The 16,848-nt window shown below is 53.8% G+C and overlaps 2 protein-coding genes across 4 annotated transcripts; one reads left to right on the forward strand and one right to left on the reverse strand.

The window, feature by feature from the left end:
* The first annotated feature begins 3,567 nt into the window (after positions 1–3,567).
* Positions 3,568–10,737, forward strand: NRGN (neurogranin). The gene is made up of 4 exons (XM_010961703.3): positions 3,568–3,749; positions 9,022–9,248; positions 9,500–9,517; positions 9,921–10,737. The coding sequence occupies exons 1-2, from the start codon at positions 3,735–3,737 to the stop codon at positions 9,241–9,243; spliced, it is 237 nt and encodes a 78-aa protein (XP_010960005.3). The 5' UTR covers positions 3,568–3,734; the 3' UTR covers positions 9,244–9,248; positions 9,500–9,517; positions 9,921–10,737.
* A 261-nt stretch (positions 10,738–10,998) lies between these two features.
* VSIG2 (V-set and immunoglobulin domain containing 2) lies at positions 10,999–16,725 on the reverse strand. Of its 3 annotated transcripts, none has more exons than XM_010961633.3 (7): positions 15,700–16,725; positions 15,104–15,267; positions 14,337–14,544; positions 13,394–13,552; positions 12,180–12,275; positions 11,909–12,053; positions 10,999–11,645 (listed from the first exon to the last, which is right to left on the reverse strand). In XM_010961633.3, exons 1-7 carry the CDS (start codon positions 15,758–15,760, stop codon positions 11,285–11,287), a joined length of 1,194 nt encoding a protein of 397 aa, XP_010959935.1. In that variant the 5' UTR covers positions 15,761–16,725; the 3' UTR covers positions 10,999–11,284. The 3 variants fall into 3 exon arrangements, with proteins under 3 accessions (XP_010959935.1, XP_010959936.1, XP_010959934.1); XM_010961634.3 differs by having other exon boundaries at positions 10,999–11,185; positions 12,156–12,275; XM_010961632.3 differs by having other exon boundaries at positions 12,156–12,275.
* Positions 16,726–16,848: the final 123 nt, after the last annotated feature.

The following is a 16,848-nucleotide window of genomic DNA, read 5'->3' on the forward strand; positions in this document are numbered from 1 at the left end:
GCCCCTAGAACTCACTCGGAAGTCTTGGTCCCACCCCCCGGCTCACCAAGCGCGTCCTATTAAACCTTCTGGATCGTGTCCGAGCAGCGCCCTGCACACGGCGGAAGTTCAAGAAATAGTTACTCTTTCTGATCAAGCTGCTAATGACAGTGATGTGATGATAATGAGTAACAACTATCGGTGAAGATGACTTACTGGCCGCCTAACACCCAGCAAAACTGACTTTAAATTCAGTTGCTCCGTGCTTTCCCCCTCTCTCCTTTATGACGTGTGGGGTGAGGGTGGGAGGAGGCCTCCAGTCTGGCAGAGGCCCCTTTAAAAATGTACCCGGGCTCCTCCTCTGCCAACCAAGTTGCTAAAAATACTACCAACAGCAAAAGCTGAAATATTTGCAGAGAAAACTGAATTTGCTGCCCCCCACCCCCTCCACTCAAATGGGTAAAATCCTGACCTAAGAAGTCCCCAGATCAGCTCCACCAAAGGCACAGTCTCCTGCTTCCCACCTCCGACTCATCACGGAGTCCCTCTGTGGGCTCGAGCTGGGATGTTATGTTCGGAAAGTGCCCACTCCAAGGGAAGCCACAAGTATTGGCAAATAGCTCGCCATGTGCCTTGGCTTTTCTCTCTGCTTACGAGGACAAGCTCTCTCTAAATCCCCCTCCATCTGTCTCAAGAAGGATCTGTATTGGACCCCAGAAGCTTCCCACTCATCCATCTTTATCCTCTCTTCTGCCGAACCATCTCCTCCCCTGCCGGCCTTGCCATCCTCTCTGTGCCCTGCACCTCCCTCCACGGGCCCATCCCGCCGCAGCGCCCTCTCTAACCTGGCCCTTCTGGAGTCCCCCTCCTTTCCAGGCCTGCAGTCCTCCTCGTTCAATAGCTGCGGGGGCTGGGAGCTGGCGAAGACAGAGGAGAGCTTTTGAAATGTGAAGAGTCACAGAGGATAACTGCGGGGCCCAAGCCCAGCGGGGTCACAGGTAATACCCCAAAGGCTGACCTTGGCACCAGGCCTAGGCCGGGCAGCTTCTGTGGGGAGTGTCATCTGGTCTCACAGAGTGGGGCAGCCTGCTCCTCAGACCCGGAATTCCACACGACTACCATCCCATCCCCTTTCCTCGCTCCTCTGTTGGGGAATCAGAGGCTCAGAGTTGCACCCAGCAGGTCCTGCTGACAGACTCTGGCCTCCTAGTCCAGAAGAGGAACCCTTACCAGGGGGCGTGCTTGCCCTCGCTGTGTGGTGGCAAAGGGGGTCCACTTCTGTGCACGGCTTCAGATGCCAGTGGGTGGCAATGTGCCCATGTATGTGTCTCTCTGGATGTGCGGGCAGTGTGTGTGTCTGGGTGGGTGTCATTTAAATGGGGCCATCCATGTTGCTGCTCCTGCCTCTGGATATGTGAGTCTGTGGGTGGCTGTCTTCCTGTCTGTCTACCTTTTCCTCACCTCCGTCTGCCCATCCCCCAGGACAAGCTCTGCGGCCAGTTCTGCGTGGGCGCCTCAAGTGGGCTGTTGCTGAAATGCTTGTTTTGCGGATGGAAGCGACAGTTGAGTACCTGTTCTCCCTTGGGCCCACTGGTGTTCAGAGACACCCTCATCCCACACAAAGGTGTCTTTTAGGAAGAGAAAAGGGCTGTGCTGCTGGTATGAGGGTTTGGAGGGGGGCGCATTATAAAGATACCCCGTGTTCAGCTCTGACCAGCAGGAGGAAGGGCCCAGAGGCAGTGCAGCCTGCAGAGGGATGTTGCCTAGCAACTTGGGAGACTTTACTGCAAACTCACTAAATCCCGAATTCCTCAGCTCTAATTTGGGAAGAGACAAGCAGAGAGTCCAGGCCTGATATCCAGTCTGCCCCCAGTGTCCTCCTTCCCTATCTCCTTTGGATTCTGGAGTTGAAATCCAACGGGAAGCAGCACAAACCAAGGCCCTAGATGTGCCCATCATTTAGGCAAGGGCCTGAGTTCCCAGGACATTCTGCCATTTGGTGGAGGTGGGGGGATGGAGGATGTGCCAGAGACAGATTGGGGAACAGATTTTCAGTTACAAGGGTGGGTGGGTCCCAAACATGCTGGGAGAGACACCCCTGCACCCCAAGCCCTGGAATCCCAGCCAGCATCCAGCTTAGCTTGGGGGCTCCAGCTGGCTAACCGTGTCCCCAGCCTAAGTGACCACCGGAATTTCCCTCCCACTCATTTTCCTTTTGGCAAGCAAAGCCCATGGCCTAAATGTTCAGGTAGGAAGGAAGTGTGTGACAGCCGTGGGGACTGGCCAGTGGCTGCGGGCTCACAGCAGTGCTGTTTCAGGATCTCCCATCCCAACCAGAGCCATGGGGCATTTTCCCCCTCCTCCCTCTTCTGCAGTCAGCAGACCTGAGCAGCAACCATCTTTTCTTCTTTCCCTCCTCTGGGACCTCAGCTGAGAAAGACTTTCTAGTTTTCTCAGAGATGGCTCACCCTATTCACACAGCACGCCGCACCGCCAACTCTAGTACCCTGACAGGTTGCGGGACATTGGAGACCACAAAAGTGGCAGGCTGCTCCTCCACGATGCTCCTCCCTTATCTCCCCTTTCCAAACCTCTCACAAAGCCCGCATCCTTCCTCCATCATGCACCCAAAGAACTGATGATGACTTCTAGTATTTCCCTACACTGGAGTTTAGGTTTTTTCTTTTTCCCAGGGGCAAGGGTGAGAGTGGCCAGTTCTTGTCTTATTCAGAAGCGGTGGATCAAGAGGTTAGGGAGAATTTGGTACGGGGAATGGTAGGGAAGGGCGCTTTTCCCGTCAGTATCTCTATATAAATACATACAAAATGGGTGTTGTGCATGTATGATTTTGCCTCTTTAGTGCAGAGCATATAGATAGATGGATAGGTAGATAAACTGGTATGTCTATGCAGACATCTTGGGTAGAGTGTTTGCATGTGTGTCCACAAAACAGGGAGTCTGCATATATCTGCACGGTGTGTGTACGAGGTCTGTGTAGTTATTTTTGCAGGCTGTGTCTGTAGTGTCTGCATGTGGAAGAAGCGCACGTTTTAGTGAGTCTGGGGAGTATCGTATATGGGCATGTGGGGCCTTGCATGAGCTTCTGTGCCCCCACCGGGTTGTGCATTCCATAGCAGAGTGGTGGCGGGCCTTTTTACCCGCACATTTTAGGGGGCATTTCTTCGAGGACTGAGTGGGAGGGAAGGTAGAGGAAGCCATCTTTGGGACTCTAGCTGGGCTGCGGAAGTATGGGGAGGTGGGTGAAGTGCGCGTGGTTTTCTGTGTAGGTGGGAGGAATGTTGTGCCCAGATGGGAGTGTGTTTGTGCCCGGGATGTCGGGGTCCTCCTTCTGCCTGAGCCGGCATACATCTGCCTGGCAGTCTGCCGCCTCAGCAAGCAAGAGGGGTGAGTTTGGGAGGATGGGGTGTGTAGGAGGAAAGGATGGAAGTGTGTAGGCGGAGGGGTTGGGGCAAGAGGGGGAGCGAGGCGGAGGGAGCCTAGGGGGGGCGTGGTCCTCCCTCCATTTCCCCCGCCCATCTTGCCGAAGGCTTCTCCTGATTGGCTTGTCGACCGCAGGGCTCAGGTTACTTTCGCGAGCAGAGCGGAGCGCGGGAGAGAGGACCCGAGAGCAGAGCGGCTGGTTCAGCGCGGGTCCGCGGGCTCCCCACCGCCCCAGAGTCCCCACCTGGCACCACACAGACCCCACTCCCGCCCTGCGCCAGCCCCTGCCCCAGCCAAGGACCTTCAACACCAGCATGGACTGCTGCACCGTAAGTTAGAAGGCCTGGGGGACGGACACTTAGCTTGATCTGGGGGAAGGGGCTCCTGAGAACCCTCTGGAGGGAGATTGAGGGCTGGAAGTGGGTGCAGAAGACCTCGGAGCAAGAAGAGTGCCTGCTGAGACGTGGGTGGTGGGTGGTGGGTGGTGGAAGGCACCCGCCTGACTTGGAAGCCCTAGGGAAAATGCTCCCCAACTCGCGGGGGCGTCTTGGCGCCCATCAGCCAGGCAGTCTGTGTTGGACTAGGAGCGCCGCAGGGCTTTGCAACCGGGAAGCTGCAGGTTAGACAAGAAGAGGAACTTCCCCCAGAGAGACGCTGGAAACCGTCTTGCGAAGCTATCCCGACTCCTTTCTCCTGGCTTTCGGCCCCCACCCCATTCCCCATCCCACTGCTGCCGCCGGCGGTGGGCGGACGGGATGACCCTCGTGACCCTCGCGCCCTGTACAGCGCAGGATGGGATAGTCAGTTCATACTGGTTAGCTAGTCGTGCTAATGGGCAGCAAAGAGCCTAGTCCGTTTGGTTCTGGGGGGAGATTGGTCCGACCTCCAACGCCTTCTATCCTTGGAGGAGGCTGAGTGAATTGACCGCGAGAGAGCCCTGCTGGCGAGGGAAGTAAGTGTCTGCAGTGTGCCAGCGCCCACACGACCTAACGCCAAAGCAGGTTGCTCGCTGTTAAGGTACTCGGGTATGAAAGCCCCTGGCACAGGACCAGGCTCCTGGCGCACTAGAGGAGTGCAGTCATCATACATATATGAAATATATTTGTTATTTTTATTTGTTTATTTTTAGACCCTACATATGGAGAAAGTCCTACTCCAAAGTCCTTGTTTTCTCAGACGTTGGGTCAACCCAGCTAATGACACAACAGGTTATGATTTGCCTGCTCCCCACCCCCCACCCTGTGGCTTACAAAAGGAAAACAAAGTGAGGTTTGGAAGGAAAGCATAGGCCACTTTAGAAGAAATGAGACTTCCCTATATCTGGGTACCGAGGACTTAGGGACAAGTCCTTGTGGTCGTTATTATGTTAACTCTTATTAATACAAATTATAGTTGTCAATTTGTGAATGCTTACTGTGTACCTAACACCTTATATTTAGTCATCACAACAACCCTGCAAGGTAGATATTTTCCCCATTTTACAGATGTGCAAACTGAGGTTTAGAAAGATTAAATGTTTTGCCCAAAGAGGCACAGCTTCTAAATGTGGAGATGGGATATTAGCCTTGTCTGATTCCAATAGTTGTACTTTAACCTCTCCTATATTTACCATATTTCCTCATTATAAAGGTAATATGCTCATAACAGAAAAATTTTAAAACTAAAGAAAACTATAAAAAAGAAACATGTCAGTCATCTACAATCCCACCCCCAGGAAAAAGCCCTGATAATTAATTTTCTTCCAATTTTTTCCTTCCATTTGTTATTCTCCAGGAAGCAGTTTTTGGTTATGAAAGGAGGAATGGGCTCTTGATGGAGGTTCTGGGGCTCCTCCCCGTCCAGCAGTGTTTTATAAAGTGGAGAAAATAAATAGATGGCGGGTTCTGGATATGAGTGTAGGGAGAGGCAATATTGCTAATGGTAAGAATGATGGGGAAGGGAAGGCAGGAAGCATGATCAGTGGGAAGACAAGAGAGAGAAAAGAATCTGAGAAGCCAGGGAATGAATATAACTTGTCTCCGCTGGTACCTGCAGTACTAACTAAGGTAGGATGTCCGGTCCCCGCCCGTAGGCTCTGGTCTGCCCTGGACCATGCTCTTGAGTGCCCAGGAGACCATACTGAGGGACTGGGAGGCATGGTTAGAATCAGGGGCCCCTAAAAAAGGGAGAAGCTACCCACCCAAACAGTACAAAAGAGGCAAATACACAATTATCCCTGTGGCCCAGGGCCCTGGGTGACCTCCTCCAGCGCGTTCTGTACACAGGAGCCTTCCCTTTTCAGGTCCTGTCCTAGGTCTGCAGGACTCAAGGGCTGAGCGAGAAACAGCATCATTGTCAGCCTGTGCGGGTGGAGCAAGAAGAAGTAACAGGGGCAGAGGGTTGGGCAGGGCTGGGACTGAACATTTTCCTATCTATCCCCATTCTGCGGAGGGCTGGGGTCAGTGCTGGGAGCAAGCTGGGATGTGCACAGAGAACAGAGTGCATCTGCAGGGCTGGGGACAGGTCCCTCCTCACCTTCCATTCTGGGGCTCTCCTTGCTGACCGTCTGACTTGGTGTTTGGGCAGCATCTAGTCCTGCCTTATTTCCTTCTTTCTCCTTGGTAAGGAGGCTCAAACAGAAATAAGAAGAAGAAAACAGATCTGTTGTTTTTTTTTTAAGAGCAAGAGCTGTTGATTCAGATGCACCAGTTGCCAATTGACATAGTCACATATATCTGACTTTCCTGAATTCACTTAATACAAAAAGGCAAAGAAATATTTTTTTGGATCCTACTCCTTTCTTTTGCTTAGTCTCATTGACTTGGTCCAGCTGAACTCAGAACTAATTACCTGCCCCGAGGCAGTGGTTAATAGCACAGGCTTCTGAATCCCACCACTATTTGTCAGCTCTGTGACCTTGGGTAAGTTACAAAATGTCTCTGAGGATGTTTCTCAAACGCTAAAATGGGGATTAAATGAAGCAATGTGTGCAAAGCGCTTAGCACAGGGCCCAGCATTTAACAAGCAGTAGGCAGGGATCATTCTTAAAGCTTTTAGGATTTGGAAGCTAAAGGAGACTTCATTCACTGAGGCTAAGTTCTAGCTGTGGCTGAAGATATTGAGACCTGCAGGGGTGGAGTGATGTGCCCATTTGGGACCAGAAGGCATGGCTGGTGTTTTGCCCACTGCTCTGTCCACCCCACCCCCAGGCACCCACCATCAGATCTTGGCTTTGGAAGGCACCAGTCTGGGCACTATGACCCTTCCTGGATTCCTTTTACTGTCTCTCCATTTCTGCCTGTGGACAGGCCACCTAGCAGCTCTGCCCTGAGAATTCAGCTGGAGGAAGAGGGAGCTGGTTCAGGGAGGAGCAGGGTGTCGGGGGTGGCTCTGCCTGTCGTTCCAGTCTGGAGGCAGCTGGGGTGTGTTGGTGACAGCAGGTGGGTCTTAGCATGGTTGGAGGAAGATACCCCTTCCTCCGCTCAACCTCCACAGCTGCAGGCCTAGGAGACAGGGTCAGGAATTTTTTTTTTTTTTTGATCATTGTCCTCTTTTGAGGAGATGCTTCACTGTTTCCTGAGAATATCCCAAGAAAGGCTTGAGCTCTGAGAATCAAGAATCCCAAAAGAGTTGTCTCCATTTATAGGTGGGGAATAAGACATCAGGAAGAGAGCGCCAGACCCTGGAAAGACAAAAAGAGTATATCGGGCCCCTCCGCAACCACATTGGCCCTTGATAACTGCTTCTAACTGGATTTAGATCCTCTGTGGACATCTTGAGCACAAACTGAAGAACTTTGAAGCCCAAGAAATGAAGACAGCTTTGGGAAGCATGATGAGAGGAAACCAGGGCTCAGGCTATCTGAGACATAACCTGTGCCTCCTAGAGCAGGACCCGGCTGGGGCAGTGATCACTGAACCTCCACTCACACCCATCCCACTTCTGTGAACTGGACGAGTGATGGAGGGAGGGGAAAGGAATAGAATAGAATTACTATTACTACATAAGACCTTGGTCATTTCATGCCCATGCTGGAGAAAGCCTCAGGCAAAAAAAAAAAAAAAAAAAAAAAAAAAAAAAAAGGCAGTTTCCTAGGAGCTAGAGGTCAGTTCAAAGGAGAAATACCCGCGTAATTCTACAGTAACCATCCACTCCCCACCGCACATCATCGCTGTGAGTGATATTAAGCAGCAAAGGGGCTGGGGGCTGAGGCCCTTTCCTTTCCACAATCTTGTCTCTGAAATCAGTAGCGTCAGTTTCCCTCACTCCTTTTGTTCTCAGCTAGGGCAGGCTGCCAGAGAAACAGAAACCTGGGGCATGGGGCTGGGTCTCATTATTATTAGGTTGATCTCTGTGAAATTGTTTTATATGACCTCTTTAGCCAACAAAAACCACTGTTCCGCATCAACTTACTATTACTGAAAGGAAGCATAATAGCTACCATTAATTGAGCAACTAGATTATGCCAGAACCTTTCTGTGTATCACTGTGCTTCCCCATAACCCAGAGGTAGAAATTATTATCCAATTTCAGATGAAGGAACTGAGATAAGAAAAGATTAGAAAACTTGCCCAAGTCCACTCAGTTACCAAGTGGTAGAGATTGGTTCACTTTTGTGACTGCCTTTGCTTATTCTGCAGAGTAAGAGTTAAAAATATACTCTGGACTCTGACATACAAGAGTTTGAATCTTTGGTCCACTGATAACTATCTGTGTGACCTCGGGTAGGTTTTTAACACTCTAATCATCAGTTTTATTAGTAAACTGGGACAACAATAAAAGGTACGTCATAGCTTTGTTGCCAGGACTAAATAAAATAACATCTGTAAAAAAAAACACTGTGTTGCTGCGCCCAGAACAAGGGCAGTGCTTGAATGGCAGCTATTGTCACAATTCTCTTCTCCCTCATGAGGACATCGCTGCCAGGGCTTCTTGCTCCTGCTTATCTTTCTTCTGTCCTTTTTTGGAATGAAGCCTTTTCTCTGTAGCTTCTTCCAGGCCATCTCCTCGCATTTGAGTACCTCTTGAGGAGTGGTACGGAATGGAGAGACAATGGGAAAACAGCCTCCCGCCTCTAGCCCTGGGTGGAGGGAGGCCGCCTCACTGAGCGGTAGCCCCATCTTCACCCTAACTCCAGCTTGGAGCTCTGGTGGGATTTTACTCAGCAAAGGGACTGTCCTGCTCATTCTTCTAAACCTTCTCCCAGGGAATCCTGGACACAGAAGGGACCCTTCTGAGCTGGAGGCACCCTCTGAGGACAGGGGGAAAGGCAGCCACCTCAAGGGGTCCCTGCTGTGGTTTACTTTGCTCCTCCAAACCCACCCTCCAGTCAGCTGGGCCACTCTCCTAACTGGGGGGAGGCTGCAGGTGATGGGCCTTGGCTCACGGAGGGCCACCTGGCTGTCCTGAATTCCACCTACCGCGCCCTTCTCTTTCCTGAGTTGGGAACACAACTGTGTCCATCTGACCCTGAACTTTCCTTTTTGCCTGCCGCTGCCCAGGAGGGACACGCACACCGGTGGGCGGCTCCCTCGTCTCAGTACCCCCACGCTCTCCTCCCACCCCACCCTTGCGGGGTCTCGGCCCACTCACCCTACAAGTTCCCCCCTGCCCCGCCTCCAGGAGAGCGCCTGCTCCAAGCCTGACGACGACATTCTAGACATCCCGCTGGACGATCCCGGTGCCAACGCGGCCGCTGCCAAAATCCAGGCGAGTTTCCGGGGCCACATGGCGCGGAAGAAGATAAAGAGCGGAGAGCGCGGCCGGAAGGGTCCGGGCCCCGGGGGACCGGGCGGAGCTGGGGGCGCCCGGGGAGGCGCGGGCGGCGGCCCCAGCGGAGACTAGGCCAGGTGAGGCGGGCCGCAGGCTCCCGACCCCGGACCCCTGAGAGCGGCCCCCCTCCGCCTCCGAAGGAGCAAAGAAGACTAAAGGCGGCTGGGGTGGAGAGGGTGTGGAGTGGGGTGTGGAGGGAGCCAAGGATGGGGGCCTCGAAATCTGAGACGCGCGGTGGGTGGGTGGGAGGAGGCAAAGGGGTGCATCGGGTTCCAGAGCTCACCTGTTTCTTTCTCCACCCTCCCTTCTGCCTCGCCCTGGACCGAAGAACTGAGCATTTTCGAAGGTAATGACTACGACTCCGAAGCAGCGGGGTGGGACCCCTGAGTGGGAGGAAAGGACCAAATCCCCAACTCTTACCTCCGCCCGCCCTCAGCCCCTCCCAGCCAGGGAAAGTGCACCTGCGCCTGCGGGTCTTTTAACACTTAGAGACACCTGAGGCTGTGACGGGGACACACCTGGACCAACACAGACTCTCAGTCACCCCCACTTGGCGGCACAAGCCCAGCCGGGGCCATAAGCACCCTGCGGCTCACACGTGTACTGGCCATGGGCTCATGTCAGCTCAGTGACTCCGGGTGGGCGGTTCCGGGTGACCGGGGCTCTGCTGTTCCCCGCCCTGGTGTCCTGGTTCAGGAAGGATGGGGGAGAGAAAGTACGAGGGGAGAGCAGATCTTCTCTCTCCTCAGTTCCCGAAGAGAGATGGATGCCGCGTCCCCTTCGCAGTGACGAGACTTCCCTGCCGTGTTTGTGACCCTCTCCTTCACACCAACCTGCCAGCTTCAGGAGCCTTCTCTGCGTCCCCAGAGACCCCCTCTCCCAAGCAGGCTCCGTGGAGGAGTCGCTAAGTCTGTCCTCTTTTTAGTTAGTTCTCCAGTCTAGTGTGGTCCCCATTCGCCCTTCCTCCCCACCATAACCCCAACCCCGCGCTCCCGAATCTTCCTTCTTTAGCTTCTCGCCCACCTCTCCCCGCACCCAGCATGCAGCTCTGCCTCCGCAGCCTCGGTGCGCTTCCCTTCGCGCACTGCGGAGGGCGCCCTAAGCATTGCCCAAGGACACACTTAAAAAAAAAGTCTCCATTCTGTGCGCAGCTAAAGGGGGCGTCCTGCGTCTCTGTGCTGTTCTCTCCCCACTCTAGCCCCAGAATTTCGGATCTGGGGCGAGGAGGGAGGGGGAGGAGGGGTTTTATGGTGTCCGATACCCCTTGCTGTGATCGGAAGGGAAGTCCCTATTTCACACCCCAACCCCATGCCTGCCTGTAATCTGCCCTCCTCTGTCCCCAGCGCACCCGGAGAGCCGCCTCTCCAGCTCTCTGCTTGTTTAAGCAAACGCCGAGCGCCGGGGAGGCTCGGTAGGAGGAGTCTTCCGCGGTCCCGCCCCTGCTCCTGCTGGCCCCGCCCCCACCGGGCTCCTGGGGCTGTGGCCGGGAGGTTTTTTATCTCCGTGTGTGCATGTGACCGTGCTGGGTTGGAATGTGAACAATAAAGAGGAATGTCCAAGTGTTCAGAGGGTGCCAGAGGGGAGGGAGTTTGGATGCACAAGGCCACCACTCGAAATGTGAACAAGTCTCCTTGGAACAAACCAAAAAGTGGAGAGGGGGAAGGGAGAAGAGGGACCTAGGCTAGAACTACCCCCTTGGAACCAATCAAACTTCCTTCCTGCAGCATCATCTCTGGGACTTCAAGCCCGCTCCTTCCTTTACCGGTAATACTCCTTGGGCCGCCTAGAGGAATTTGCTATACCCGCAGAAAGAAGAGGGAGACAATATGGCACCCAAAGGCTTTAATTCTTTGTATTCCCCCTCAAGAATCCAGAGAGAAATCAGACAATTGTAGGGAGCTTGGACTTGGTGGTTGTCACAGTGCTGGCAGAAGGGGCGCTGTCCAGGAGCCCCTTGCTAGAATCAGCCCTCACAGAAGTTTGCTCTGAAACCCCAGGTGCAACGGCATCCTCCCTGATGGATGTAGGCAATTGTTAGTGAACGCTGGAAGCATCCCTCAGAGCACGCCTTTCCTCTGACCCAGGGACTTTTCATTTTTACTGTGCATGGGAATCATCGTGGAACTTTGGTTGAAATGAAGCTTCCAGGCCCCATCACCCTCCGGCGCGCGCGCACACACACACAGACACACAGACACACACACACACAGATTCTGCTTCTGGAGGGATAGGAAGTGGCCTGAATCTGAATGTTTAACACACTCTGGTGATTTCTGTCCAGGTAATCTGAGGACCACATTTGGAGAAACATTGCTCTGGTCCCTATTCTGACTCCACAGCTGACCCCTAAAGTTGATGACAGGTTGCTTTTGCCTCCTTTCCTTGCTGCCCCACACAGATGAGCCAAACTCAGCTGAGGGTTCAGGACAGACTCAACACCTGGCCTCCGCCTCCTGCCCATGTGTACAAAAGGCCTTGAAAAGTGAAAAGTAAAAATTCTCCTAAGTATGAGGAAAATGAGGGCAGTTCGTGAACCAAACCCTCCACCGTGTACACTTGACTCACATGCTCTAATACCTGGGCTGTCCTGCCACCCCCACCACCAAAACCCAGGGCTGAACGGAGCCCCTCACTCTGACCCACCCCAAAGGTGTCAGAGTTGGAGGGCTGAAGTAACCAGCTCTTAACTCAAGCCCTTTCCTCCCACTCTGCCCCAGCCCCCAGCCCTCCTGCTCACCGTAGGTCACTACCCCCATATATCTCCTTGCGCTTCTTCCGCCTCTCTTTCTGGAACCTTCTCAGGCAGAACACAGCAACTGACAGGAACAGCACACCCAGGAGCACCCCAATCAAAGCCCCGGCCACTCGGCCTTTAGAAGGGTCTAAGGAGACACAGGATCCTCAGAGCTGCAGGCCTTCCTTGGTGCCTCAGATAGCCCCCCCACCCAGGCCTGCCAGCCCAGCCTTTGCCCAGCACCCCCTACCAGTCACAGAGAGGGTCAGCTCACAGGATGCACTGCCCATCTGGTTGGTGGCCAAACAGCGGTAGGTGCCCGCAGATGCCAGGGAGAGATTCGTGAGAATGAGCTGGCCAGTCACCTCGTCTAGAGGGTAAAGAGAAAGCATTCATCACTCATTCAGCTCCCAGGGAGCTATACCATGACAAAACCGTGTTTCATTTCATCCTTATGACAGTCCTGTCAGGAAGGGACTAGGCGGCTCATTCTAGTAGTGGGGAGACGGGCTCAGAGGGGGAAAGTAATTGTCCAAGGTGACCTAGAGAGGAAGCGCTGAAGCCACTGCAACTTCCATGCCTGTCCCACCCTACACAACTGCCTTTTTGGGGCAGGGGGACACTGCACACACTTGAGGGGTTCAGAAACCACAATGGAACTGGGGTGATGTGCCTACTGGCTGATGTCAGATTTTTGGTTTCAGGGAAAAAGTTTGATTGCTAGAAACTGTAACCTCTGGGGTGGCTCTAAGCTGACACAAATGATTTTCTAAGTTGCTTACCTTCTCGTTAGAAGGAAGACCATACATCAGGAGGTGATCTGGGGGCTCTCTGGATGGCTAAAGGGGCTTGCTGGGGCTGGGGCTGGGACGAGAGCCAGGGCACTGGAGCCAAGGTGGAGAGGTTGAGAAGCCAAGGCTCTTAGCCAGTTATGTGGTTCCTCCGAAACTACTGGCTAAATGATTCAAGCCAGTCCCTGCTACTCTGCTTCAGTCTCCTCTCTAGGAAGTCTGGAAATGATTTGTGACCCTTAAGAAATCTTTAGATTTCTTAGCAGGGGGAAGGTAGAGCTCAGTGGTAGAGTGCCTGCTTAGCATACACAAAGTCCTGGGTTCAATCCCCAGTACCTCCACTAAAATAATAAATAAATAAATATATAAATACGTAAATAAACCTAATTACCCCCCCAAAAAAAGAAATCTCAAAGAAATCCCCCAAAATAGACAAGTGGGAATCATAGAATGCCCCTTGCCTTCCACTCTCTTCCAAGATATCAGGAGTACGTTTAGCTGAGAAATGCCCCCAGGACCACGCAGCCACAGACTGTACAGAAAGACAAAGGGAGCGATAAAGGAAGCCAAGGAAGAAGCAGGGAAAAGTGTAGCAGCTTGTCTCCTGCCGCAGACTTGGAACTTGTACTGTGGGTGTGTGGAGTTTCGAGCTTTGCCCAGGTCCTGAGTCCCTTCTTCCTTGGTGGCTGGGTCTTACCTTGCACCATGCTGCCGGGAGAAGGTGGAGAAGACGACCCAAGGCGGACCCAGTTGTACACGGGCCTGGGGGCTCCCTTGGAAGAGCTGCATCTCAGTGCAGCGGAGCCCCCCACGGAGGTTTGACCACTGTGACTGCACCAGGGGCGACTGGGGGGCACTGCAAAAATCACAGGAAGTACCTTAGCCATTTCCGACCCCCACGCCCACGAAGTGCTAGATTTCCTGCTTCCATGCTCCTGCCGCATAGTGGTCCACCTCTGTCCACATGCCACTGCGTTTCCAGGAAATGATTTCCACTATTGGAAATACTGATAGAAAATTCTTCCTCACTTTGAGCCCAAATCCAAGTAACATCCACCCATTGGTCCCAATTCCTGCCCTCTGGGCCCTTAAAGAGAAATGAAAAATCTCTCCTCCCCAGGACAACCCTTCAGATATTCGAATGCAGCTGTCATCCCACCTCCTAAGCCTTCTCTTTTCCATCTAAACATCACCAGCCTCTTTAATAGTTTCTTCAGTTTGCTCAGCTCCAAGCAGGCTCTAGTTTGGGGTAAGATGGACTCTCTGAACACAAATTTAGTGCTTAGAGATACGGGCCCTTTTTCCTTTAACGGCCACGCCCCCTCCCTGCTGCTGACCTAGAGAGGGACAGAATCTGAGCTACAAATAGGAGGTTCCCCCAAGACAGAGCTGTTGGGGGCATGACTCAGATCCCTATCTGTGGGAAGGTTCTGTCTTGAACATTTGCTAGAGACTGAGGGAGGGGACACTTTTGGTGGAGGGTGGAGCAGGGGAATGACTGCAAGACTTTGGAAAGGGGGTATTTTCCCTCGAGGTCCCCAGTGCAGTTGTGCGCTTGGGCTGGAAATCAGGACAGGGGAGGATTTAGCAGGGCCAGTGCAGTCTCTCAGGATACATGGTCCCCAGTTGCCCTGCCTTACCCAGCACAGTAAGGTTGATTAGCCCCAATCCATTGGTGTAGAAATCTGGTGGGTTGTTAACATGGCAGAGGTAGGTTCCAGTGTCTGAGGGGCGGACATCAGTCAGCTTCAGGCTGGCCACCCCTCCTGTGGGGGGATTGTGAAGCAGGCTGGCCCTCTCTGCCTTAGAACCAGTTGGATACAGTTGACCATTGGTGAAGTACAGGATCTGGGGAGAAGCAGAAGACACACATACATGCCTTTTGCCACCTGGCACCAACTCTACAGTCTTTCTCAAAAGTGGGTGTAAGAGGGCCCCTCCCTTATAGCAGCCGGGAAGCTGATACTCTGAGCCAGAACCATGAAGGTCTACCTGTCCCCAGATATCATCCTTCCCCAGATACTAAACGAACTAGATTCATTGCTTTCAGCTAATTGTGGCTCTCAATAATAATAACGCAAGTATTCCTGGAAGGAACAGCATTTTATCCCGGCTTAGCCTCAGTGGGTTCATTAACTGAATCTAGAGCCGCACTAATGCACTTAGGGGCTCTGGGGGAGGAAGCTGGGTATTCAGCGCTGTATATGTGATACAGACTCACCAGGCTGCAGTCCTAAGAAAATCTAGAAAAAGGCCACTGATTTTTTCACCCAAGCATACTAATCCACAAACACACCCTCTCCGACCCGCGCCCTCATCCTAGGTGGGCCCTCTGTTCCTGCCTCTCCCGGCCTGAGCTGCCAAGAGGCAGGAGGGTCCCCACTCTGCGCAGGTGCCCTCAGCTTACAGGTTGGGAAGCGGAGATGGGCCTCCCAGGCTGTACGAAGCTCCACTCCAGGGCGAAGTTTTCTCCCACCGACGTGCTGTAGCTGCAGGTCAGCTCTGCAGTCTTGCCCAGCGGCACGCTCAGGGGCTCTGCGGGCACCTCCACCTCCACAGCCAGCCCGGGAGCTGGGGGCGTGGCAGGCACAGGCAGGAGAAGTGCTCAGATGACCCGGCCAGGCCTGGGGTGATCAGAGGCCGGGACGGGGTGCGGGGAGTGGGGGTGGGGGCCTCCCTCCTGGGGTCCAACTCCCTCTGCTCCATCCCTCCCTTCCGGAAACCTGAGGTTTCCGGGAGGGAGGAGCCGACATCCTGGCCGGGTTTGTGGGTAAAAGGACCGAGAATGGGCCAAGTCTCAGGGTGTGTTTGTCGGGAAAGGAAAACAATAGTCAGGTGATGGTTAAATTCTCCTGAGGCCCAACTCTTCTGCGAGCCTCCCTGCCTCCCTTCTCCGCCCTCCTAAGCTTCAATGCCTCCTCCCCAACCTCGCCCCAACCTCGGCCCCTGTATTCCAGTCTCTGCCCCCCAGCTCTCACCACAGTCCGCTGGCCCCCTCCTCACCACTCAAGCAGACCCAACCCAACAGGGCCCCACAGAGGAAAGGCCCTGGCAGCTGGGTCATGGCCGTGTCCTGCCCTCTGTTGGTCCGTCTGGGTGTCTGGGTCTGGCAGAAGGAAGGGAGCACCCACAGGGCAGCCTCCTGGTGCCAGGCTCTAGAGAGACTGGCTATCTCAGAGCAAACAAGGGGAGAGGCTGGGCCCTCAGGTAAGGAAGTGCTCCTCCCTTCTCCAGACCCAGTGCAGGAATCATTCTAGCCCTACTCCCTTCTTTTGTCCCCTTGCCCCCAATTTCTGAAGCTGTCAGGCCCTGGGGAAAGCGTTGTGCTTGGGGTGGGCACCCCTGGGCGGGGAGGGATCAAAACGGGAGCTCTGCAGGAAAAAAAGAGTGACCCTGGAGGCAGAGGGACTTGTTCTGAGGACCTGAGCGCTGGCAAATGACGTCACACTTTGGGGCCTCACGTGGAGGTTAAGCTGCAGGCCAAGACCCCACCTGACCCCTTTGGAGGGTCTTGTTCCTTCCGAGGCCCTTCTTTTCTCCTCTGACATCTCTTCTTTGGCACTTTTAACACCGCTTGCTGAGACAGGCATCTCCATGGAAACTACAACCCCTGACCTGTCCCAGAACCACCCCATTTCATGGGCAGAAAAACAGGGATCTGGAGGAGACCGCACTCTTGGTAGGAAAGCACGTGGCAGGATTGTGGCAGACACCGGCACCACATCCTGTGTCCCGCTCTCCCTCGGTCCAGGGGGCATCACTGCTGGATGGGCAGGAAGATGGGTAAAGATTCAGAAGTCTGGGGCAGGGAGCACAAGTCAGGCTCCTCTCCCCAGCCCTTGAGGAGGAAGCAGGAGATGAAGTGCACGCACACCCAAGCTCTGAGCACTCAAGCTCCAGCAGAAAGTCACCAACTTCATCCCCTTGCTGCTCAGAGTGGGTAAGCATGTCCCCAGCCTCAGGCTCTTTGTGTCTCTCCACCATTGCCTGACAGCAAATGACCCTTTTAAAGACTCTAGAAGAGCCATCCCGAGCCAGTAAGCTGAGCCAGAGGCCACGTACAGAAGCCCTTTGCGGTCCCCCGCCTGGGTAGTGTCCTCTTTGCATCATCCTGAGACTCAGCCTCTCCTGGGAATTCCAGGTTTGAAAAGG

The sequence above is a fragment of the Camelus bactrianus genome, chromosome 33 (genome assembly GCF_048773025.1).
Source record: "Camelus bactrianus isolate YW-2024 breed Bactrian camel chromosome 33, ASM4877302v1, whole genome shotgun sequence".
In the NCBI taxonomy this organism is placed as follows: domain Eukaryota; kingdom Metazoa; phylum Chordata; class Mammalia; order Artiodactyla; family Camelidae; genus Camelus; species Camelus bactrianus.